The following is a 25,064-nucleotide window of genomic DNA, read 5'->3' as shown; positions in this document are numbered from 1 at the left end:
CAGCAGCCTCTTGTGAGCAGCGCTGGTGCTCTCTGGAGGCTGCGAGCGACATTGCATTCGGTTTTATTATTTTTATTTTTATTTTTATTTTTATTTTTATTTTTATTTTTATTTTTATTTTTATTTTTATTTTTATTTTTATTTTTTTAATCATGCGTCTAGCTGGACCCTCATCAGGACTGTTTTCGCAAAACGTGTTTGTGAATGTGGTCATGCACCGATTCGTGACAGAAAAGAAGAGCTCCTGATCTCAGATTGTCTTCCATCGCCAAAATAAAAATAAATTTGGTCAAATGTTCCACAATATTCAAAACAAGGAATATTAGGGACACATTCCTTCGTCCGGCCTCCAATCTTATCTTGGAACTGGATTAGCATTTTATTTTTTTATTAACTTTGGATAGTAACCTAACCCTAAGGGAGAAGTGATCTTTTTTTTTAAATTATTTACCGTGTACGTTCAAAAACATCACCTTGGTCGGAACTGACGATTGTTGCGTGTCGGACTTGTGTTGCAGTCGCACCGGAAGCTGCGTGAGGTTACCAAATGTGAAGCGCTGCTCTTGGGAAGTTCTACAACTGATTTTTGTCATACGCTCATTGGCACTCTGTGTTTCTTCTGCGGTAAGCACGATCCGTTCCAGTATCACTGTCTTTCACTTATACAACAATTAAGTATCAAAACATTTGTCTATGTCTATTACTGTGACAGTGAAGGCGGGAGACCACAGACGCCTCGTTGCTGACGATGAACTGTTGACGCTTAGATTGTTTGCCCAAATTCGAAAGTGTAATGCCATGTTAACTCATTTAACTGCTTTATGTGTTGACAAAAAGTTTTTTTTTTAAATTTTGTTTCTTTCGTGTTTATATGTTGACTCCATGTCTTGTGATCTGCTTGTGTGCAGGCATTTACTTCTTCGTATTTCGTGTCAAACTGCCGTGTGCATCGAAGATGTTAAGAAGTCCCTCCATGCAGGTAAGATGACCATTTTAGACTTTGCATGATGTTTTGCCTGTTTACCTTTGTTGTCATGTATGGATCAAATCGACCTTCTTATGCTCAATTGTCAATGTAAAATGCTGTTCCTTTTCCGTTTCCATCAGTTACTTTCGTCAACTTGACGTCAATCAAATTGTCATAAAAACGTTTCGGTTTCATGTCTATGTTGCCTCTTAATGTATCATTATTTTAAGTTCATTTAACATAGAACTATAATGGATTAGTAGAAGTCTATTGAAAGTCACATTTAGAAGAAAATCATTGCAGAATGTTGCATATGTTGCCCCACTCAGGTGACCGTAGTTCTACTCTGGTGACATGAAATATGAAATGAAGTGTGAGCTCTTGTATTGTGCTGATCATGTCAAATAGTGGTGTAAAAAGTGCACTTTTTCCAGAAATAATGGGGTAAAGAGTGGACACCAAAGCAAACCCATTTTGTTGAAAGTGCACAAAAACAGTGTAGTTTTTGCTCAATATATTTTACTTAATATGCTTTTTCAGCTTCTCAGGCAGGTGGTGAGACACCGGAGCACAGACACCAGCCTGATCCTGGAGAGATGTGAGTCAACGTTTGGTGTAATTTATTATTATTTCTAGGTATATTATGTCAGTGGCATTGATTGAGGTACTTGTGTGTTAATGTTCCAGCAATAAACCGTGTCCAGCTGTTGGGTCGAGTTGGTCAAGATCCTGTGATGAGACAAGTTGAAGGTCGCAACCCCGTCACCATCTTCTCTTTGGCGACCAACGAAATGTGGCGCTCAGGCGAAGGAGAGATGAGCACAACAGGTGCTGAGTCATTTCGATACCTGGTTGATCTCTAAGGAAATCCTGAATGACTTTGCTCCAAACAACTGGTTGCCCTTGTTGCTGCCATTGAACAATACCTGCTGGGCTGAACTTGGCATTCCTGACTGACTGGCTTTGAGGCTTCTGTTCTGACACATGAACATTCCCGGTTTCATATTTTGCTCCAAGTGTGTGTTGTATTCACTGATATAGAAGACTATACTTGAGGGTTGACGTGGTTGATTCAACTGATGTCACATGGCAGCTAACAGATGGCAGAACCAATGGCGGGGAAGTCGATAAGCGGAGTATTGAACCATAGTTTATGTACAGTGTGAAAATAGTGTGAAAATACTGGAGAAAACATATTTTACCTTACATTCCTACACTACTAGACAGTGACTTAATAACTGGACAGGACTAAGTAAAGGGTATTTTTGTGATTTTGGAAATGCCAATATGTATTTTTGAGCGTGTTCGGTGTACATTGTGGTTTTACTTGTCTTTTGCCAGGCCATTTTTCAGACTTACTGGCCAATATTTAGAAAGGGTTGCTCCAGCTGACCGGATATTGACAGTCTTTATGGTTAAAATGCTGATGAGTCATGCCAATATAATATTTCATAATCCAACTCATTAATAGGCCATGCCTCTGCACGCTGATGAAAAATTGCCATTTACGCCGTATTTTCCAGTAGAGGGCGCCAAAATCCCAGCACATACGCTCAGAAGTTCAGTCTCACACTTTCAATGTAAAGCGTACATGAATCTGTTTTTTTTTTTTCAGTTGAACATGTGCTTTTGATGCTTAATTTAGTTCACTCTATTTTCGTTTGTTCTTTAAGTAACCATGGAAAAGTAAAATGGCCAAGCAAGTTCATGTTTTTATATGTTGTGTTTGACTTCAGGTGACATCAGTCAGAAGACGACGTGGCATCGCGTGTCCGTGTTCAAACCTGGTCTGAGAGATGTGGCTTATCAGTATGTCAAGAAAGGGTATGAAGAAGGAAATGCTTTTATCCCACCTTATACTAACTAAATCGAAATGGTTTAATTTGAAAAAGCTACATCAATGGTCAATGTAAAGTGTCAACCGTCATAACTAGATGTTCATCTGTTTGTGTATGTTCATATTGTATTGTTACAATCCAGTCTTTTACAGTGTAAATGTAATTCATATATGCATGAGGAACTATCATGTCTTGAAGGTCAAGGATTCTGGTTGATGGGAAGTTGGACTATGGAGAGTATGTCGACAAGAACCAAGTGAGACGCCAAGCAACGACCATCATTGCAGGTGAGAGAGAAAACACACCCACACAACTGTTCAAAAAACACTCAAGTTTCATCTCTGTCTCTTGTCTCCTCAGACAACATTGTCTTTCTCAGTGACAACATTCGGGACAGAGCTTGAAACCATTGCCGTCTGGAACCGCTATATTCTCTCTTTTGTATATTCTAGTAGAAAAAGACTGAGATCTTGAAAACCACCTTTTAAAGAAGAAGAGAGTGGGATTTTGGATGTTGGCGCTCGACTGCAGCACTAACTACTGGCAAATACCACCCTGCCATGTTAAAAGGACCTTTTGTAGTGGAAATGTATAATCATGTTTTTATTCACAATATGTTATTTTGTGTTTATTTTTGAGCTGCTGTTTGTTCACACATCTGGAGCTTATTCTAAATATGCAAGCACTCTCTCCGTTCACAGCCCATCATTTTTTGTTTTCTTCAAAGACAGACGCCTGAACCCCAAACCCCAAACGTGTGCAAAGTTGGGATCACAAGCAACTGGAGTCTGAGCTATGCTTGCTCTGACCTGTGATCAAGAAGCTATATGACTGTGCTTCACACAAGTCAGTAGAAACTGTCCAAAGTTGAAGGCGATAGACGCTTGTTGTGTGGTTAATGTGACATTATAACCCTGTCGCATTATCATTAACAAGTGTGCTGAACTCAAATGTTATTTAGGATGCCCTGAGAGAGAGTTTATAAAAAGTGCACCAAGCACCTTTCCCTGTGAGCTGAAGCAACCAGTCATGCAATCTCTTCCGTTCATTTGTGGTTTCAACTTGGACGCTTATCAGCAAATTTCTGTTTCATTAAGGTTAACATTTCTCTGTAACATGTTTAAAAACGTTAAGCCCGTATTTGTCTTTTCATTTCTGTTCAAGAATGTGGTGGGAAAGCCTGTTGAGTCACCAAGTAGTTCATTAAAACCTCCCTGATAATGAGATAAACGTTTCACTGCGGGACGACTTGACTTCATTTTCATAGTTCACTGTGGGTGGGTCTATTCTGAAGGGATTCTTGGCTGAACGCGATTGGTTGCAGACATACAACTCACTTTTGATTGGCTCTTTACGTTGTCAGTTCAAATGCTGGCCAGTACTGTTGAGCGGGCGGGCACATGTGAAAGTGGGGCTGAAGACCATACAGGAAATCCGAGTCTAAATAAACACATGATTTGCAATGGATGTAAGAATTATTTTGTACAGTAATTACACAGTAGAACAACAGCAGCTATAATGCTATAGATATTTGTATAAAATGTGTAAAAAGTTAAAACTGATGGCCGAAATACACCATATCACAAACACATTCCAGAAATGGGATATACAGTAATATAATTTAGTGACTTCAACGTATGTGAAGATGGAGTTATCATCCCCATATTAGCTGAACCATCTGATGGCCCATTCACATATAGAATAGTGTTTGTTTAATCGGTTATTTATTTAATTGTTTTTAAAGTCATTCAATTGGGTTTAATTGCGTGAGTGTCACCTTTGACTTCGCCTTCAATGTTTTATTATGAAATTTCATGACCGGAAGTGTCTTTATTAAGATAGCTTGTTTAAACAAAACTTGCGAATGCTTATGTATCGACATTAGCATGAAGCACTGGTGCGTTCGACTGAAACCAAAGGAATCAAACTATTCATTTTATCCGAAGTTTACGTTTTAAACCCAGTTATTCGGGAGAACTCGTCTCTCCGGCATCCCCCCGATGCTCCGCCCCCACATTCCAGCGTCTGGACTGTGAGGAAGAGGAGGAGAGAAGAGGAAGCAGAGCTCAGTGGAAGTTTGAAGCGAAGAAATGATAAACATAAACACCGAGTCCTAGGTCTGACTGGTGCAGCATCTCTAGACCTCCCGTCCGCGTTATTTGCTTCCCCAACCACATTTCCTCTCGGTACCAGAGACTTTCTCAGGAGTTCCTCACTGACTCCGCCGAACTTTCCAGCCGGCTGCACCGGGCCGAACTCCCGCTAAAGTCTCGCTGAAGGTGTCGCTGCGATATCCCGGAGACTGCCATGGAGCTCCTGGACAGCACCGAATCCTTTTTACACTGGGACCGGAACCTTAGCGAGCTGTCTGACGCAGGGGAGATGGACTCTCTGTACACCAACGTAAGTGATCGATCGGTGATGATTACTGTTAGTTGGACACTCAGAGATTTATCCATTTAAATAGCTTTTAAATGTGTGCGTGTGTGTGCGCGCGCGCACGAGCCTGCGTGCGTCAGTGTGTGGATGCTCGTTGTGCCTGGCTCTCCATTCAAAATCTGAGCCTTGTGGTCCAGATTGCGACTAGTACTTGCTTGTTCCCATTGTTTAACTTTTGGAACTTTATACCCCTGACGACGTCATGACTGACGAAGAGGAGCAGTGAATATTATTTACAAAATGTCAACATTGTTTTGCGTCGGCGCATTTAGTTTCTGAGCTTAGAGTTGACTGAATTATTTTCCCTGCCTTAATGGAAGTCACTAAGATCGTTGCATAAGTTATTTGCATTTAAATACAAAGACCTAAAATTGCTTTGACATCCTTCCATTGATAATTTCAAACACTTGAAACTCACTTGGGGAGTTTAAGTCCTGCGGTGAACCTCGAGACACAACACAGCATCTTCTCTGATTACTTTAATGGACAACCTGACCTGTTGATCTGGTCCTCCTCACCCAGTGACTTTGACAAGTTGTGAATGGGATTTCTCTCCAGAACGACTAACGTATCAAACGTTCTTATTTAAATGAACATGTTCCGTGAGTTGACTTCTCAATTTTACTGTAAAAGGATTCTTCCTCCTCTCGGCTGCACAGGTCTAACTGGTTCATCTCATGAGGACTCCTTTCATTGTTTTATACCTGATGCACACCTTAGTACTACATCTGACCCACGCTGCGTTCACTGACATGCACTATAGAGCAGTCTGCATGAAAAGTATTTCTGTGAAAAATCTTGGTCCATATATTCATTTACTTCTAGTGTTGCTGGAGAGAATAGTTAGACAAAACTTATTCAGAAATGGGGAAACAGTTCTGCAGCTTTTGTGGCTGTAAAAGAGCTGAGCTAAAAACCAAAAGCTTGCCTTTTATTATCCACATTTGTTCTGCTTGAATCTGAGTATTAAGTGGATAAGTAGTTGGTTTTTTTTTGTGGGTTGGTGAGCTTGGTTTGGTGTTTCCGAAGATCTCAGGACAAGATCAAGAAGTAAAAAAAATCTAGCTCTGGCTTGGGAATGTGTTGCAAATCCACTTATTGTGTTTAACTTTGACGAACTTTTACACTGTTGCGTCATTTCGGAATCTAACAAGGTCCGGTTGCCAAGTAAAGAGGGTGAGTGTGCACAGTGTTTGGGGGTGATTGGGTTCATATTCTTAAAAAAGGACAGCGAGAAGCCTGGGTAGTAGAAAAGCTAGTGTTTTTGTTTACATGCATGTTGAATCCTAAAATCAACACCACGCTGTCACTTCAAGAAAACTTCCAAAATATCTTCAGGATGGTCTTAAATTGGAGCGCAGGGTTGCTGCATCTTCACCACACTGCTTTTTAACGGTCTGCAGTTATGTAACTTGGAGTTGCTGCCATATGGGTTTTTTTTCTTTAAGACTGAGGGCCAAGAGGACCGAGTCAGAGGCAGGGAGGAGCTCGGGGGGTTCACGAGGTAGAATCCAGCTGTACTTCAGGATGGGAATCAGACACCACTGTGGCCTATAGAGCCTGAGCCTGTGAGAGACACACACACTTTGGCATTTGCCTCTCACAGGAGAGCCTTCAGACAGGTAAAGACTTGTGTCCTCAGAGTGAATGTGAAGAAGATGCAGAAAGTCAGTCCTGAGGCTACAATTCCTGTCAGATACCAGCAGACCAGAGAGGAATTTGCCTCATGGAGACGTACTTGCAGTTCTTGAATATCTGCTTGCAACTTCTGTGCAAATTGTTTATCAAGACAATGTTCAGATGAAACATTTTTTTTCCATACTTTTGACTTTTATGATTAGGTTTTCATACTCACCTTTTGACCTGTAAAATCTGAGTCAGGAAGTGGGATATGGGTCCATGCGTCCAACAGAGACTTGGATGGTAGTCGAAGCAGAAGTCCTCTTGCTTCTGGTTTTGACTGGTAGGTCAACATGAAAGTTAAACTCTGTTGACCTTATTTTGAGCCAACCATCTTGTGTGACACATCTAATGATTCTAGGACCAGATTTGACCCTTAGGCCTTGAGTTTAAGTATGTTTTAAGTTGGAGCCACGCTCACATCATTTTTTCCCCAGATGAATTCTATATTAAGTCGTTTTTTGCGGGGGATGGGTTTTGGAAAAGGGTGTTGCACTCACAAGGCCAGGTTGTGCTGCGAGGAGAGCTGTGTGTTCCTACAGCACTGACATTTCTCTCTTTATACATGAGCACAAGTGTGTCAGAGGGTGGAGGGGCGATGCCTGAATGGAAGTCCAACAAGCTTGCAGTGTTTCACGGGCAGACTGGTGGGTTTGTTCCACGACCCCCTCCTCCTGGCTGAGGTCTCACTTTCGCTCTCTGCGGTTTGTTGACATGAGATTCCTCAGGACAATGTAAAGCCTCTCAGCTGGCAGCAGCATGTGTGGGATCCACCTTTGGCAACGGTCGCTCCCCTTTCGATATCTGCCTTTGTCATAATCAAGTCTCGCTGGTTTGAAAGCAGTAAAGCTGTTGCACACCCCAGTGACGCGGCAGTGATGGAATATTTTTTGTTTTCAATGAAAGGAATGCATGTATTCACACTTAATGACCTGTGGATCATTTAAATCTCTCAACACTGCCATTAAGAAATACCGGTTCTTCAAATACTCATTATTCTCTTAGGTGATTTGAGGTTGCTATTTCTTTTCTTGCAATTATAGTTCCCCTTTTTGCTGAATAAAGGTGCTTCAAATTGTGTCCTGTGTTAGTGCTACATTAAGACCTAATCGTGGGTTTGACTGCTGCTTGAGGCAACTCTAGAATTGGACTACTGAATGCCTGGGGAATGAAGCCCTGTATTACCCCAAGACCACCATGTTTCCCCCCTACTTCCCCGACATTTGAAACATTCAACTGCCTTTCTTTAATAGGTGAGTTCACTTATCCAGGTCTAAGCGTAATAATAATGTATTTTGATTTATGCCTGTAGGGAAGTTATAGCAAGCATAAGTGAGAGCATGATTCGGAAATAATGGTACAATATTTAATGTTAACGTATGTTGTCTTTGACACAAGCTTTGGTTTAGAAAAGTCTGTTAGAATCCGAAGAAACTCAACACTTAGGGTGGTGTGAAGCTGAAAAGTGAAGTCATCTGAGTTACCCTTATTTATTTTCTTACTCACTCATCTGATCTGCTAGCAAATCTCTTAGTGAACTGCATGGTCACTTGAACTCAAGTGACATTGTTTCTTCTTCATGGATGGAAAACCAACAATTAAAGCAAAAACTTTCTGGGACAATTGTGATACTCATATGCAAATATTTTTTCATACCTCAGGCACCTTTTCAGTTCCAACCTTTGAATTAGAGACAGACTTTAAATTCCTCACATTTGTTCACAAGTTGCCGGTCCTGAATGTCATTCTTGCTTTCTTACAAGTTGAGTAAACAAGTGTGTAGATTATGAACAGATTTTGCTGGAGAAATGGACCTTCAAGCACAGACTTGAAACTTGATGTTGGCAGGTCTGCTCACCACATCTCTCCAGTCAGCGGCGGATTGCGTTTGATTTGCCGCGCACATGCTGCACTCCATTCCAAATATGTATATTGTTATGTAACACTCAGCATATCTGCACACTTAAAGATGAAACGTGTCGACTAGCTGTGTGCTTTCATTATTAAAAGTCAGGGGTGCGACTCTTGTCCCGATGTTGATTCAGACAGAGTCAACATCTTGCCACCATGTGCTCACATGTGTGAGCCTGTTCTCCATGAGGGCAGGTCATCCTGCTCTCTGGTGGCCTCGATCTCTGAGTCTGATATCGGCTGCTGTTGACCGGGACGCCGTCTGATTATTTTTCCATCATAAATAGCAAACAGTGACACAGGACACAACCAGCTTACTGACGACAGTGTGGCACACTTTCACGTGCGGCACTCGTCAGTCGGACTTCTATTCGTAATGAGGAAGCTCACGTGTCAACTCGGGCGTGGTGCCGGAACCATCTTCCACTGTCACACCTCCACAGAGACTCCAAACAAACATGCAAAGTTAAGCTTAAGAACATGATCTCGAAAGTGTTTTATCCAGCCACATATTGTTTTGGTTAAAATCGAATAATAGTTGGAACTAGGGCTTAACAGCATAGACAAAATATTACATTTTGACTATGATCGACTATTAAAGTAGTCACTGTTCATTCGTCAACTAGTCATCAATCTCCTGTCTCAATGCACATTAAGAGGTAAAATGACTCTGAGGCTGCCTGACCATCATCACCCAAAACGTTGAAAGTGTGGGACCATATCACAAAAGACACATCAAAGGCCACATGTCTTTCACACTAAGTTTTCAGCAATTAAACGTCAAATATTGTTTCAAAGCAGCATTTAACACAAAATGGCACTTAGCCCGAAGTCTTTACAACAATCTATGTATTACATGCACTACAATCATGTTGGTGTGTTTGTCAATGTACATGTCGACTAGTCAACTAACTGTGAAGGTTGTCTGAGACCAGCTATCTCTCAAGCACTAGTTGCAGCCCCAGTCTCGATATTCATGACAGATATCTTTATGGGTTATTTATATATATATATATATATATATGTACAAAGTTGGATGTCTGCCACTGCTATGGCTTTACATGCATCACAAGCAACTGAAATAGGTAGTTGATTTCACGATTTATATTTTATTGATATAGACATGATAGCGATCTATATTTGATTTTACAATATTAATATCTTGAAGGTTCATATCTTGTATAAAGTAAGTGTTAATATGCATGTGTCAAATATGTTTTAACATGTAAAATCATTTAACAAATGAATCCCTTTGATGCATACTTCCTCTAATTCCTCAAATCAAACGTGTCCAGTTCAATCATAAAAGGGCTCAAAATATAAAATTCAGTTTTATATAACAGGATTGAGATGAATTATTATTTTTTCTCAAACTGCTATTACATGTATATTTCTCCCGTTGCAGTGCATTATGGGCCTTGTATTTGTTGCTGGATTTGTTTTTGCAAATGGGCTGTCAGTTCAAGTTTGATGAGTTAAGTTTTCAAGCTGCTGCTGAGCATGATGACGTCAATTAAGAGTGTTATTTCTTTATTCCAAAATAAAGACTGATCTATCATCTCGCTTTTGTTCTTCCTCACCTCCGTTAGTGCTTCATAAAAGTGATTGTGTTAAAAAGTTTGTCGCAACAAAGAGGTTTGCAGTATCTGACTCCAGATGTGAACTCTCAGCGTCATCTGTGAAGGAAAGTGTCAGTGGTCTGCAGATGGAACGCACATGAACTCCATGCACATTTTTTTTCCTGGTTCTGGTTTTCAAATCTGATGCAATGCCGCCCCTTGCTTCTGAAATGGACCTGGGTTTGCTGCAGGCTTGACAGCGAAAGCACCAATCATGGTGTGAGGGATCATTATGAGGAATCCACAGGAGCCCGAGTGAACCAAGGCTAAATTTACTTGTCTGCGTTGCATCCCCCATTCTTCTCAACTTTTATTCTACCCCCCTCCGTCTGCTCAAGGCACCATTTGTGGTTTGTGCTGCATGTGGGCCGAGCCCTGCCCTTAAATCTGCGTGCAAGCGGTTGAATGAAGCTGTGAAGCAGTGCAGTTAGAAAATAGCAACAATTATTCAGTGCTTGCTTTGCTAAATCTATCCGATCAAGGATTTGTCAAGTCAGGCGTGGCACAGTAGCTGCGATGTTTCGGGTATTAACATCAAAGCCTGTGAAGCCTGTAAAGGTTTTATTAAACTGGAATAAGCTAGGAGGCCACTTTGAAGTGGGGTTTATGGTGCTGCTGCAGGTATATCCTGTTGCTTCAAGTGTACAATCAAGACCCCACAACCTTTTCCATCTGCTGTCTAGTTAACCTTTCACCCCGTCTTCCAGCCCCCCTCCTCTCCTGAGCATCACCCCACAGGGTGAGAGGAGCAGGGACGAGTTGACTCCTGTCCAAAATACCTCAAACTCAATATAATGATCACCTTGCACCCCCACTCTGCTTTCTCATGGCCTCCTATCCCACTGACATTGTTAAGCAAATGCTTACTGTCTAAACACTGCTATTAAAAACCACTCTGAATCTAAATAAAATATATAGAACATTACTTCCAAATATTCATTTCACTTGGTGCAGATTGGTGAGGAGGAGGTCCTTACTAGGCTTGATTGAGGGGTGTGCATGAACTCTGCCCCTTGATTGTGGTCAACAAATGTGGTTTAGAGTTTAGGGTGGAGCCTTTGGCATGACAAGCCGTGTCTGTGATGATGATAGCTGGCAGCAGTCTAGCCGGCGTCTGTACACCCACCCATTGTGAGGGAGTTCCAGATGCCTCCTCCTAGATGAGCAGTTTGGTCAACTTAAAGATGTCAGATGGACTTGTATAATATTATTTAAAGATTGTTCTGCGTGTGCACTGAAAAAAACTAGAATGAATGTCATGGAAAAAAGCTCATACAAGTTTTACATGTCCACAAGATGAATTCCTGAATGTAACAATGCAATTGCTGACACTGAAGCGTGCTGTGACAAAATGCTGACTGATGAAGAGCACCAGAGCTCAGCTAAATACTGGAACTCTTAACTTGGTAACTTGGTGTTAGTTCCTCATTCTCAACTAAGCATAAGCACATAGACACGGTCTAAAATCAGGGGAAGCTATATATATCTATATATACACACTATCAGTTGCCGATATCAATTGTGGGGGTTAAGCTCATTGTAACACACAAACAGCATCCATTTATTGACCTTTTAAAAGTAAAAGCATGAATTTATTCATCCATTCTTCAAAGACAACATGATTTTTGCTTTGCCTTGGTGATTCCTCTCTTGTTTTTCAGTGAATTGCTTCCATCATACTGATGAACTCACGTTCATGTTGCGTGTCTCGACACCAAAGGTCTTGACAAGCCTCAGTCATAGAAAGCTGAACTCTTATAGCAGAATTAGGATCCGCGACGAGCCCAAACATGACTTGTTACCTTTTCCAGACATCTCTACTGGAACTATGTGTGACCCAGATTTTACCCAGCATTCAGCTGTTTGACATCTTTAGAGTTCTCGACAGCAGGATAATCCTTCAATACACGGCAGAGTCAGGGTAACTTCAAGTTTAAACAGAGTGAGGCTGGAGAATGTTTGAGTTGAGGGAAGTGTGTTTGTTTGCCTTGAAGCAAATCTATCCTGGTGAAGTCCAGTTGGGGGGAAAACACCATTTTGTAAGGTCTTTAGGCATTTGTGGGGCCCTTTTGCCTGACCCCACAAGCTTAATCCTCAGTTTGAGGATGAGGGCTTGAAAATAACTCGGTCATTATAATCAGGTTTAAGTTTGGTTAAGAGTCCTACTTAAGTTTGGCTATTTGTTTTGAGGCTGGTGAAAGCATTGTGGCAATGACGGTCCTCACAAAGATAGAAAGACACGTGTGAGTGTACATGTGTGGCTGGTCATTGGTACAGTGAAAAGATGGAAAAACCTCTGCATGTCTGTTGACCCAGTTTTCGGAGAGGGCAGAGAGGAAGAAGGGCAGGTCTTGTGTTTGCTTCCCAGCAGCTGTGAGCTGTTTAGTGAGTTTGGTGACATACCCTCCTAAATTCTGATTTCATTTTGTCCCGTGCTGCGTTTGAACCTGTTTACAGACGCTGCTGACCGTGTGGAAAGTATGACTGGGATGTCATCAGTCCATTAAACAGCAGCATTATCAGTCATTATCTGTAATTGTATCGTCTTTAACACAGGACAAACTTCACACTGACAACCAGCTGGAGTCTGTCCATCAGGTATCTGCTGCGACAGGAAACTCTACAACCTCTGTATACATTATTAACCAGGTGTGAGCAGCTGTCGTACACATGCAGTCTGCCATTTGAAGTCATTTTAATTGTGATGGTGCCTGGCCAAAACAAGATTTCTGATAATAAATCTGCCGTTTTCTGTGGTTATTCATTTTTCGGTGACAACAACTAGTAGCCAATTTGAATATGTAATAATGAGCTGTCCAAGTTACAATGACCTCCATGTCCATTCTATATTTAAACATAATAAAGTCACAAAACTGCTTTATGGTCCTTGCTATCGCAGAGTTAGCAGATTATTGATGTAATATTTAAGTATTTAATGGAGGCCTCCATCATCACGCCAACCGTTGATAGTTGTGTTGCTCTTTTCTGCAGCTGAAAAATGTATTTAGAGCTTCACAACTTAAATATTTAGGAGATGATCCCGCAATCTGAGCAAGCCAATGGAAAACATCTGGATGGTCAGTGTGTGTGTGTGAACGTTAACTATCATTCAGTATGACAAAGCACAGCTGGAAAGTTTGTGTGGCTGAGGTCTGATCTCTTGGAAAGCTGCATGGGGCAAAAGTGGCGGAGAGGGGGTCGCTTTACCAGAAATCTGACCGAACTTGGGTTTTCCATTTGTCATCATTGTATATTTTGGCTTACGTCCCTACTTACAGAGACATGCCCAGTAATCTCCTCGTATCACTACAGATAGGCTGAAGTTGCACGTTTGACCTTTGACTTCGGCGTCAGTCGTTGCTCCTCTTCACAAACAAAGCTGGAAACAATCCGTGCTTCTGTGTGGAAAACTAATCTGCTGTGATTCCGGTCACCCTCTTTCGTCACCCCATTGATGTGTTGTTGACTGTGGGGGACGAGCAAACACTCCCACTGTTATTGTCACACTTCCTGTTGTTTGCATCTGTTAACCATCTCCTCCTCTCGCACGTGTTGGACCGCTGGTGAAATGGAAACTGCAAGGATTTTAATTATCATAATTTATACCCGCAACACGCAAGTTTGGCCCCAAAGTCAGGCAAATATTGGGAAACAGTTTTAGCTGTCCGAGTTAAGTAACTAAATTGAATTTGTTCAGAAGGTTTCGTCAGTCCATCAGATAACATCTGACCCTCAAAAACTAGTAACATTGAATTTCGCAGTGAACGTTTTGTATGTAAAACCAGGAAAATAACAGCGTATTAACCATGCTACTATATTAAACTGTCTTTCCTCAAATCAGTCTTCAGTCCCCTCAATCTGAAGTTGTGTGTTTTTAAACCTCCAGACTCAACAGTCTGAAAGATTCAAGTCATGCTTCAGTCCTTGGGTGTTTTGTCTGATAAGTTCCTTGATAACATTTTTTATCTTTGGCCGCTTGCACCCCCCAGCCTGTTAAACTTTCCCAGGGATCCTGTTCTTTAAGGAGAAAAAGGATATCAAGTTTTTCCAGCTTGTATAGTGAGATCATGCATAACTCATGCATGAGCAAATATTCACACCAGCAGCTGGACCAGTTCTGATCTGGGTCTGTGGGTCCTGAATTCTGAAAAAAAAAGTCCTTGGTTCGACGAGACCTTCAAATGTCTCTATTGCAGTCATTTTGGATTTGGTTTGGGTATGAAATATCTGACCTTCCCGCAGGTACCAGGAAGAAAGGTTACATTTTTTTTTTTTTGTACGTTTCTTGGATTATTGCGTCCAACCCAGTAGCTTAGCTGTGTCCTACGGCGAACCCCTGGCCCACATTGTTAACATTCCACCAGCTGGAAGAGCTGCCACCTCGGCTATGAGTACCTGCATCAGGAAAAAGAACGTCACTACTACCTTGCTGAAAGTATGCAAACGAACTGCTTTACATCACAGTGGAAGAACTGGAAGGTTTGATGACGTTTCGCAGCAGCCAGGAAACTTCAGACAAAGAAACGCACGCACAAAACTGTCATGATGACCCACCCCTCCCCCACCACTACAAAAACCTCTAATAGCGCCTGGAAAAAGTGAAACTCAGTCCCTGAATGTGTGTGAACTCAAGCGTGAGTGTTTAACCTCCTCACCGGTGTGTTTGCAGGCTATGTGCTCTAGGATGATTAGTAAAAGTACACAAGGGCAAAGTACACAATCATAGGGCTGACGCTCTGTGTTGAAGACTTTTTCCTCATTTCAGTTGCTCACATCTGTTCTATTGCTTAGCAGGGGAGGAAAGTCTTGCGTCAGTGACCTCCCGTCAAGCCTGCCATACGGCTCCTGCACTCTTCCCCGCATCAAAGATGAAAAATACAACAAGACAGTAATGGAACATTAGCTGTAATCCCACCTTTAAAACCAGTATTGAGCTGCCAAGTAGTAGATCATCTGCAACTGCAGAGCATCTGCTAGACCTGAGGTGATAACTAGTTTCCTGCTAACCTACTTTACAGTGACACATTTATGTTGAAAAAAAAGCTGAAAGAGCAGAACAAAATATCATTTGTTGAATCAAGAAATGTGAAAGAATGCTGCTATCCCAGCTACACAGGGCAAGAGTCTTTCCACCACCAAACATGAGGTAGTACAAGTCACTGTTAAAGTAAAACCAGTGACTTTGCAAGGTTTGTTATGTGTTCCGAATTGTGATAATACCATCAAAGTCTGTGTTTTTATTTTTTTTTACCATGTGAGTTGATTCGGATTCATAAAAAAGACAAACGTCCAAGCTTGCTGTGGTCATAAACCTTGTCTTGTTTGTGGACAGGAAAAGGGAGAGGTCTGAGTGCTTGAAAACAGAACCACACCAAAAACACATAGCCAGGCTTATTCACTCCCTGTCATTCAGGCAGCGTGTGGTTGCGGTCCGATGCAGGGCCGTGGACCAGGCGGCTGGTCCGGGTGTAGCTCATCGCACACAACAGCGAACTCTTTGTGCACGCAGACTCTCACAGGGGTGTTATTTGGAGTCGACCGTAATGCGACACGCTCCAGCTGGAGGACAGAAGCTCCGGTGCTGGTGGGACCAAATGAGGAGAAGTTGAGTGGACAAGATGTGGGTCACCAAGTATTCCGGAGGAGTCGCCGCGATTACAAAGAGGCTTTATCTCCAACCTAGGACATTTAGTCTGACACACAATCCAGAGCTGAGAGGGAAGATGGTAATCTTTGAATTGAAGTGGAGCTGCTGTAGGAGGCGCCTGAGTTTCAGACAACACAGTGTTGGAGCCGACCCGGCTGCAGTATTTACACCACATCTAACAATGGCTTTGTCCCTGACACTTGTATCCATTTGAATGGGCAGATGTCAGCATCCCCATTTGTATGTCTGAGACCGTGTTTCTCAACAGTATGAATATTTCAGATCTAATAATTACATTTAGTCTCTCTAAATATATTAATTTGCTGTATAAAATGCGCTGCTTTCTCTGTACATCACCAATTCCATCATAATTTCTCACTCCTATTTATTTTTTAGACAGTATATTGTTTTTTTCTGGTAGCATTTTTCTTATTTAGTTACATAATTGTAATTCATTAATTTTGTCTTCTTCCACTTTTACCATCATCTAGTTACATATTGCAATTTCCATTTAGATATTTATTTCTTATGTTTTAATTGTATTATATTTTTACACTGTATTCTTGTTAATTTTATTTAAGACTTCCTGAAGTTGCGTTGTCTTGTATTTGTTTGCTGTTTTAGCTTTACAGTAGCGATGATTTTCATTACCATGGTGCTCCCGGGAGTGTAAGGGTGCTGAGTAAGGGAAAGAGGACAGTTAAGTACTTCAAATGTTTGCTAACTGTGTGATGGGGTTTACGCTGTAAACACTCACACATGCATACGCAGACTGTCTCACACACACGGATACACACAATCAAGTTCTGACCTGGAAATGTTATAAATGTCACTGTAAGCTGGCAATGGACCCACGATGCGTTGGTGCAAATATTTGTCTTTCTCTGTGAATAGATTCCAGGAAAGTAGCTGCTCACTGACACTCTCATGTGCACACACTAACACACCTGATGCTGAGGTTGGACCATTCATGGCCAGGAGCAGGAGAACGTGCCTACGGTGTGTGTGGTGGATTAATACTTTGAGTAAAGAAACTCTAGTTCTAGGTTTGTAATCAAAACCACATGCTTGGCCATCAGCCGTCCTATAGTTTGCCTTTTTTCCATCCCTCCAGCACCTCGTCCGTTATTTTTCTCCGCCATCTTTGGTTGTACGTCACTAGATTTTAGTTTTGCAGAAGGCCCACAAATTTCACATTATTCTGCTGCTTAGTGTTCCCACATGTTTTCATGATGTCAGCTGAGCACAGCACAGACTCTGCCTGGTAACACAACTTCAGGGGCCAATCAGACGGGTTTACGGGTCTAATGCAAAAATAGGGTCACCTCAGGACACTCTGCAGGAAGCAAAAACAGAAGTGGTTATAGTTTGACAGATGTAATTGACTTTATTAGGAACGTATTTAGAGGTTCTGTGGAACTACTGAACATTTCTCATCAGTGACAAACATCACACATAATGAGAAGGTAAATTATGCAACACATTTTTAGTCATGAAAATGACAGACAGTCTATGCTTATTTCAACTGTGTATTGTGATTCCATTGCAGCAGGAAAATGCGAGCTACAGCAGGATACAATGAGACTACAAATTGGGAGAATGCAGAAAGTCCACTTGTGAATGTTCAAAAGCACAAAATACCTTTACAAATCCGTCCCTCTCTTTTTGTTTTATTGTATGTTGTTTTTGTTATTTTAGGTGATTTCTTTGCTCACCTTTTAGTGAACTTCCTTGTGTGTTCCGTTTGTTCAAGATGAAGCAAAATGAAAACATGGTGTCTTCTTTATACTGTGTGAGGGAACATCTGCCCGGCAGATGTGTGTCAGCTTGCTATCGTCACGTCTCCTGTAGACTGCAGCCCCTTTTGAGTCAAAACTGGAGCTGCCTGCTCACCTGGAGGAAAGATGTAAGGAAGTTAAGAGTGTGGAGTCAGGAATGTCCCAGAACAAGGGGGAGATGAGAGGGATTATTGGAGGAAGGGGAGGCGGGCTGCTCACTTCTGCGTGTGTTTTGTGAATGTATCACCACACTGAGAGACAAGGTGATGATTAGTGGGTGAGGTTTCAAAAGAATTTAGGTAATTACAGGTTGAGTGTTTTTATCAGTCTGATGTCTGCAGTCAAGCTCTTTTTTTTTAATGAAACAATTTTCTCTCCTCTGCAGCACTTCTCTGAGTTCCTGGATGACCTCTCTCAAGACGTCTTGCTGGGTCAGCTGCTCAGTGACCCCTTCCTGTCCGGAGTGAGGGGCGGAGGAGAGGCCATGGAGGGTGAGGACGTCGGAGACATGTCCCCGTCTTCCCCTCTGCCTCCTCACATCACCGCCGAGCACAGCTACTCACTGTGCGGAGACAGTCGCCCACAGTCCCCGCTGTCACACTTGACTGGAGAGCACTGCAGCGACGCAGGTGAGGCCCGCAGATGCGGTGTGAAGAAGAAGTGACACATTAAAGTCAAACCACCAGCGTCGCCTTGTAACATGTAAACGAAGTTTGTTAATGATGCGTATTAAACAGACACTGACTGGTGGTGTCTTTGACAGAATCTGAAGCAGACACGTCCGAGTGGCCGATGGAGCAGGATGACGGCCTCCTTTGTGAGACTCCCTGTCTCCTCCCTACCATCTCCCTTTCACTGACCAACAATGAGGGGACACAGGCTCCTGCCGAGGAACCGTCTGTAGCCCCAGTCACAGTTGCAGCTCCTGCCCCAGCCACCAATGTCTCCCCAAACCATGGCAAAGGCATCAAGGTGAGAGAGGCGTGCAGCAAGGTCTCTGAGGAGAACGTGTGGAAATCTCTTTAAATGCTGACGTGCAAGGACTTGTTATTGATGCCTGCTGCTTTCGCAGATAAAGGAGGAGATTATCATCCCCAAGATAAAACTGGAGCCTCATGAGGTGGACCAATTCCTCAATCTGTCACCCAAAGGTCAGAGGATGTTCATGTTTTGTGCAACCCTGACCCCTGCTGGCTGTTACTCCCATGACAGCCTGTGTGATTTTTGAAAAAAAAGATACGACTTGCATTGCAGAAATACAATCGTTGCTGATGACCTCACAGACATTTTGTTAATAATTCATGCATTATATTTGTAGATGAAATGGTAAACAACGCCTTGACTCTGTCCTTTTTAGGTCTGGAGTCTCTGCAGATGCCTCCAACCCCTCCCAGTTCCCATGGAAGCGACTCTGAGGGCAGCCAAAGCCCTGTCCATGCCCCACCAGGTCTGTCCTGTCCTACCTCCCCTACCAGTCCTGCCCCATCTCAGTCCAGCCTGAAGACCTCTCCCCGTGGTTCCTCCTCCCTGTCTAACTCTCCCCTGCTCACCGCCCCTCATGTAAGTGTGTAACACAACATTTCGTCCCTTGATATTGTACTGTGTTTGACTGTTTTTTTCTCTCTTGAATAGAAGCTGCTGGGGTCCGGGCCGCTCATGCTGACTGAGGAGGAACGCCGGACACTTGTGGCTGAAGGTTATCCAGTTCCTACTAAACTCCCTCTCACCAAAGCTGAGGAAAAGGCTCTGAAGAAGATCCGCAGGAAAATCAAGAACAAGGTGGAGTCTGATTGATCACCTATAAGTTTTCAAACTCTGTTTTTTACCATTTAATTTCCGTTTAGCACTTTCAACTACCAACTATGAAGCTCTTGTTAATCTTACTTTATTATTCCCTCTTCAGATCTCTGCTCAAGAAAGTCGCAGGAAAAAGAAAGAATATATGGACACGTTGGAGAAAAAGTATGTCAGCATAGATTGCCCAAATGAGTTTTCTTTTAATGCACCTCTTTTTTAAAATCGTAGACTGCACCATTCAAAGTTTATTTCGCTTCCACTAACTGCAGTGCTCCTTTTGACCGCAGGGTGGAGAACTGCTCCAACGAAAACAACGAGCTGCGCAGGAAAGTGGAGTCGCTGGAGTGTGCCAACAAGTACGTTGTTTTTCACTTTGATAGGACTTAAACTCTGGACAGAAAGCCACTGGTGTCCATACTCATCTTGCAAGCAGCTGTGTAACTGTTCTGCAGATTGTTAGGTAACACCTTACATAACGGAATATTGTGTGTAAGACAAAAACAACATAATAAAATAAAATTGTGCAACAAAAATCCAAATAAAAATATCTTGAGACAGAATGAAGAGAAACTGGAAATAGATGCTTATGAGTAAAATGCCAACAAAAGGAAGAATATTATTTAAATTCAAATTTTGATGTCATCAAACCTCTTATCCTTCTGTTCTGTATTCTCTGGTTGTGTATCTAATCTGTGTGTATTCTTCAGGTCTTTGCTGCAGCAGCTGAAGTCTCTGCAGGCAGCTGTTGCTGGCAAAATCCACAAATCCTGCAGAGCTGCAGGAACCCAGACCTCATCCTGCCTGATGGTAATTGTGTGTGTGTGTGTGTGCGTGTGTGGATATTGGATTATACACATCTGCTTCCATCTTTCATTAGCCATTCAGCTAACCACTGTCTCTTCCTGTCCTTCTTCACTTCCGCCCTGACAGGTGGTGGTTTTGTGTTTTTCTCTGTTTTTGGGAAGTTTCTACCCCAGCAGTCTGACGGATGGCTCCTCCATGACTAGCAGTGACCACAGCCCCAAGCAGTTGGCCATGAAAGACTCATACTCAACAACAGGTAGTTAGAGCCCCACAGTCTCTCTGTTCTAACAATGACAGATGATTCTCGATTGCAGCTCCAACGTAATCATTAGCGAGGCCGCCCATCACTGTTCATCATATTATCGTCATGACACAGCTGTAACTAATCGGTTGGCTCCTTATTAAGCTCACAGATCACATGTGCGTCAGTATGTTGAGAGACAAGGAAGATTCAGCTGCATATTTAACCTGTGCATATACTCTATCGTTCGTCTGTATGCCCGACGTAAGCTATATTATCTCAACCATTCTCCCTCATCACATCGGCCCAAATATCTGTCTCTTTTTAAAGCTATTTATGTTCTGTACTCGCTTATGAGAATGAGATAAAGTATACTAAAAACACAATAGACTTTGAGTGTATAATGACCAGAGACTCGTCTCTGGATAAAATATATATATATAGACAAACAAAGCCTCCACTTGGGTTTGTGTTTTGGTGTTCTAATGAGTCATCACTTTAAGAGGCCAAAAGTGTGGAAGCCTCCGGACCCCCACCAATAATCTCATTCCACCCACAGACCTGGCAGAGCCTGATTAATAGAGTTGACCTCACATCCTCTCCACTCACTCCCACTCTCTCGCTGGTGGTAATAGAGAACTGATACGGTTTTATTAACGTTTCATTCCTGCAGAGCTCACCAGCATGCAGTGAGTGAAGGGCTTTGCCTGAGAGGCACTGACATGATGCAATCCTGTGAAGTCTAGCCAGCTCAGAAACTCACTTTATTTTCTCCCGCAGTGAAGTCAAGGAATCTGTTGTCGACCTTTGAGGAGGAGCAGCCACACGTCCTCGGTCTTGGTGGGGAATATCCTGACCAATGGGAGGAGACACCCACGGTTGTCATGGCAGCGTGGCGTCGCTCCGAGCAACAGAAAGTCAGAGAGGAGCCCATTGGGGTGGACTCACATCTGCCTCTCAGGAGTAAAAGTAACGATACGCACGCAGCCAAAAACCTCCTGCTGGACCTGCCCAGGTAGATACACACTGTTTTCACCTGACTTTTCTCCCAGAGTCCAAAAACATTCAGAGGTTAAATGATGGTTCTAAACAGCCCATAGGTGTGTGTGCCAGGAGGCTTGTCCTTCACTACAGTAATGTTGTCAATAATAATATGAAACTGTTGTTGCAGTTGAGTATCTGCAGCTGATGAGTGTGTTTATGGCTGGGTCTCACTTCCGATTCTCTGCTTGTGTTCTCCCAGGTCTCTGGAGCAGACAGCGAATGAGAGCAGTAGCAAAAGAATCGAGTTAGAGCGAACGGTCAACGAGACCTCCTGAGGGTGACTGAAACCCTCCTGCCCCTTTGACCCAGAGCATGTTCAGTGTCCTGGAGCAAACCTCATAGTTTCCACTGCTGATCTAAAGGTCCATATTTGGTTACACTGAACTAATGGTGATCACAACGACAAGGCCCTGGTGGCCTGCGTCTCTGAAAGTTACGTTGCACTGACTCGTTTTCTCCATGAGCCAAATTCAATGTTAAGGTTGACTAATTGAGACACTGCTTGGAAAATCCCATCCAAATTGATCTATTCAATAAAGTAGCTTTTTCCAGTGGAAAATATTTAATAGAAATATTGACAGTGTAGTGTGAGGCTTTTTTACAGGACACTGACGAGGACCTCTGTATTTATATTTTCATAAAAATGGCTCTTTTTAGTTGTATATCTTTTGATGATACATGTTTTTTTTTCATCCCAGTAATGCCATTTTGACATGCTTTATTTGTGTATTTTTATTATATTCTTTTATATACTGTCAATGTGTCAGTGCTGTAGCTCTGGGTTGTGTTCAAAGTCAGATAAAGAAGTGGATGGATCCCATTAATAAAAATAAAGAGGTCAGATTTGTATTTATGCAGAAGTTTAGTAGTGTCATGTCATTTCACCAGACATGTGTTTCTGTTAAATCATTGTAAGATGGTAACAAGAGTGTCAGATTTGAGAGTAAAACAAAGGCTCAAGTTAGCCAGCTGGTTTAGTGAGACTAGCATTGCTCTTTAAACGACTTCCAAAACCCTTACACAGTTTTAAGTTCACCCGACATGCTAACATTCACATATTATTTATGTTTATAGATCGTCTTTTTTAGTCCTGTTTGATATGTTTGACACCTTTCTGGAAGCCAGTTTAGCTAGAAATACATTTTATCCCACTGCACGTACTGTGTGTGTCAAGATCAGCAACATTTCTTAATTCAACAGCTAATAATCTTTTATGCCAAAGCTAATCTCAGAAAACGCCACAATGTTTCCATCAAGTGGTTAGTTTTGTTCCCAAATGTAACATATAATTCATTATTTGTCGGAAAGAAAAAAAAAGATTTTTGTAAATATGACATGTTTATAACTGTGACATTGTTTGGGCTTTTCTTTTTTTTTTTGTTCCAATTTTTTTTGAAAAGCCAATCCGTTAGCGTCTCCTGATTTGACTAATAGCTGCAGGATTTTGCTTGATGCTATTTGTTTGCATTCCTCTCTTATAATTCAAGCTAGATTAGAGTCTGGTGAACACTGACGTCAAACTGGTCATGTGTTGCTTGTGTTTAAAGAGATGTAAAAGAAGTTGTTCATTTATATGTTCAAAAGAAAGTTTTGTCTATGCAGTTCTGTCTCATATCCCTGTTGCTTCAAGCTCTCATGTACAAGCCTGTCTGTCCTCTTACTTTTCACGAAATAAAGTATTTTAATTAGTAAATGCATACTTCTAGAGTTCAAGTGTGGTTTGCTACATTCCTTTTAGCTGTTAAAATGAAGACCAAAAACGCTCAACAAATGCTGAGAAATGTGTGGTAATGTTTATCTGTGATTTTACTGTTTAGTATATGACAATTGAATCAGTGACTCAGTGGCTTTTCTGCTCCGCTACACCACTAATATAACCCCATTTGAGCCCATAATCGCATTTAAGATCTGTGGCTTATTTTAAAGTTGGCAGTTTGTGGTCATCTTCAAAGAAATAAAATGACGTTAAGGTCCACTAAGCGGGAATGGAGTCTCATGGTTGAGAGCCTGGGCCGTGTAAGAGCTTTTTTTGTATACTTAGAAACACTCCAGGAATAGATCGGCAGCACAGTTTGAGACAAAGAAATGTGTGAAACTGGAGAGGAAATTGTCTCCGCAAAACATATTATACACTTAAGCAGCCTTGAGATTTTGGACCGGCTCTTTCAACTGTAATTTAGTCAAAACTGCATGCAGATATGGCAAGTAAAGAGAATCAATACATTTGGAAGATGAAGAGATCGACTGTCCTTCCTGAGCTTATTTATCAGCTCATACCCTGGTTAGAAAAAGGGCTAAGCTTTGGATGGGTGTTTAAAATACATTTTCATCTCACTTGCTATGTCAATGGATTGCATTCTTATCTCAAACTGAAATGTAGCCAACAGGAGTCATAGATCAGAAAGTAGACCAGACGTGAAATGACCGGTTCTAATGGGCTTCATGAAGCATTGTCCTCATTTCATAGTCCACTCGATGGCGCTCTCATTTCTACAGTGTTTCTACCTCACATTCAAACTAAGAGAACCACAAATATATAAGGTGCTCTGTAAATGAGGCTTCATGAAGCTTCAGCAGTGCATCAATAAAACCCAACAGGCAGTGTTAAGACGCCAAACCCTGTCTCCCTAGGAGCCTGTGGGACCAAAGGTAAGGGGTCCCATGCAAGTTCCACTTATTCACTGATATGAATGTAGCCATTATCTGGTCAGCACTGCAGTTGGTGGCAAAATGTCTGACCTTTGGTGCATTCTTCAGGTATCTGCAGATCTTGTTCAACATTGAGGCAAAATTCAATTTCAAATTGACTGATGAATAACACCCTTTTCAACACCTCAGCTCATGTCCCGACCTCAGCAAAGCAGGAGACCAATAAACATCTATCATCAGCCACATTTAAGTTCGCTACACATAACTGGTATAACTGAATTCCATATTTTATTTCAAAGCCAGATGTCATGTGAAAGTGTCTGGAGGTCATTCTTCTGCAGTGAAGGAACGGTTCACCAAACGGAATGTAGAAAAAGCTGTGATTCTCATTCTTAAGGCCAGCTCTAGTGTAATCCATGAATTTAATGCAAAAAAGGTCAGGTATTGTTGATGAACACTAGTTGTGGAGAAGGGGCGATTAAGTGTGTTGACACAATTTCCATTTATAACTTCACGCAAACGTCACCAAAGTCCCTGAACGCAGCATCTGGTGCCGTGTAATTAGAGAGTAGGACGCGGGGAGTGGGTCGGTTGTCCTGCGTGGACGTTCACCCTCTGCCCTACTTTGGCACTGATGATGCTGCAGAAAG

The 25,064-nt window shown here is 42.0% G+C and overlaps 2 protein-coding genes across 2 annotated transcripts; both read left to right on the top strand.

Moving 5' to 3' along the window:
* Window positions 1-512: 512 nt before the first annotated feature.
* ssbp1 (single-stranded DNA binding protein 1) lies at window positions 513-4,249 on the top strand. Its single transcript, XM_053862071.1, has 7 exons — window positions 513-624; window positions 909-979; window positions 1,508-1,565; window positions 1,655-1,795; window positions 2,704-2,791; window positions 3,004-3,092; window positions 3,166-4,249. Exons 2-7 carry the CDS (start codon window positions 956-958, stop codon window positions 3,207-3,209), a joined length of 444 nt encoding a protein of 147 aa, XP_053718046.1. The 5' UTR covers window positions 513-624; window positions 909-955; the 3' UTR covers window positions 3,210-4,249.
* Window positions 4,250-4,715: 466 nt separating this feature from the next.
* Window positions 4,716-23,432, top strand: creb3l2 (cAMP responsive element binding protein 3-like 2). The gene is made up of 12 exons (XM_053862069.1): window positions 4,716-5,208; window positions 18,265-18,508; window positions 18,643-18,851; window positions 18,952-19,030; window positions 19,237-19,439; window positions 19,512-19,658; window positions 19,783-19,841; window positions 19,964-20,032; window positions 20,384-20,483; window positions 20,607-20,736; window positions 21,502-21,736; window positions 21,965-23,432. The coding sequence occupies exons 1-12, from the start codon at window positions 5,113-5,115 to the stop codon at window positions 22,038-22,040; spliced, it is 1,647 nt and encodes a 548-aa protein (XP_053718044.1). The 5' UTR covers window positions 4,716-5,112; the 3' UTR covers window positions 22,041-23,432.
* Window positions 23,433-25,064: the final 1,632 nt, after the last annotated feature.

Source organism: Synchiropus splendidus, chromosome 4, assembly GCF_027744825.2.
Source record: "Synchiropus splendidus isolate RoL2022-P1 chromosome 4, RoL_Sspl_1.0, whole genome shotgun sequence".
Taxonomy (NCBI): Eukaryota; Metazoa; Chordata; class Actinopteri; order Syngnathiformes; family Callionymidae; genus Synchiropus; species Synchiropus splendidus.
The sequence above is the reverse complement of the archived record's forward strand: the minus strand, read 5'-3'. Positions and strand labels throughout refer to the sequence as shown.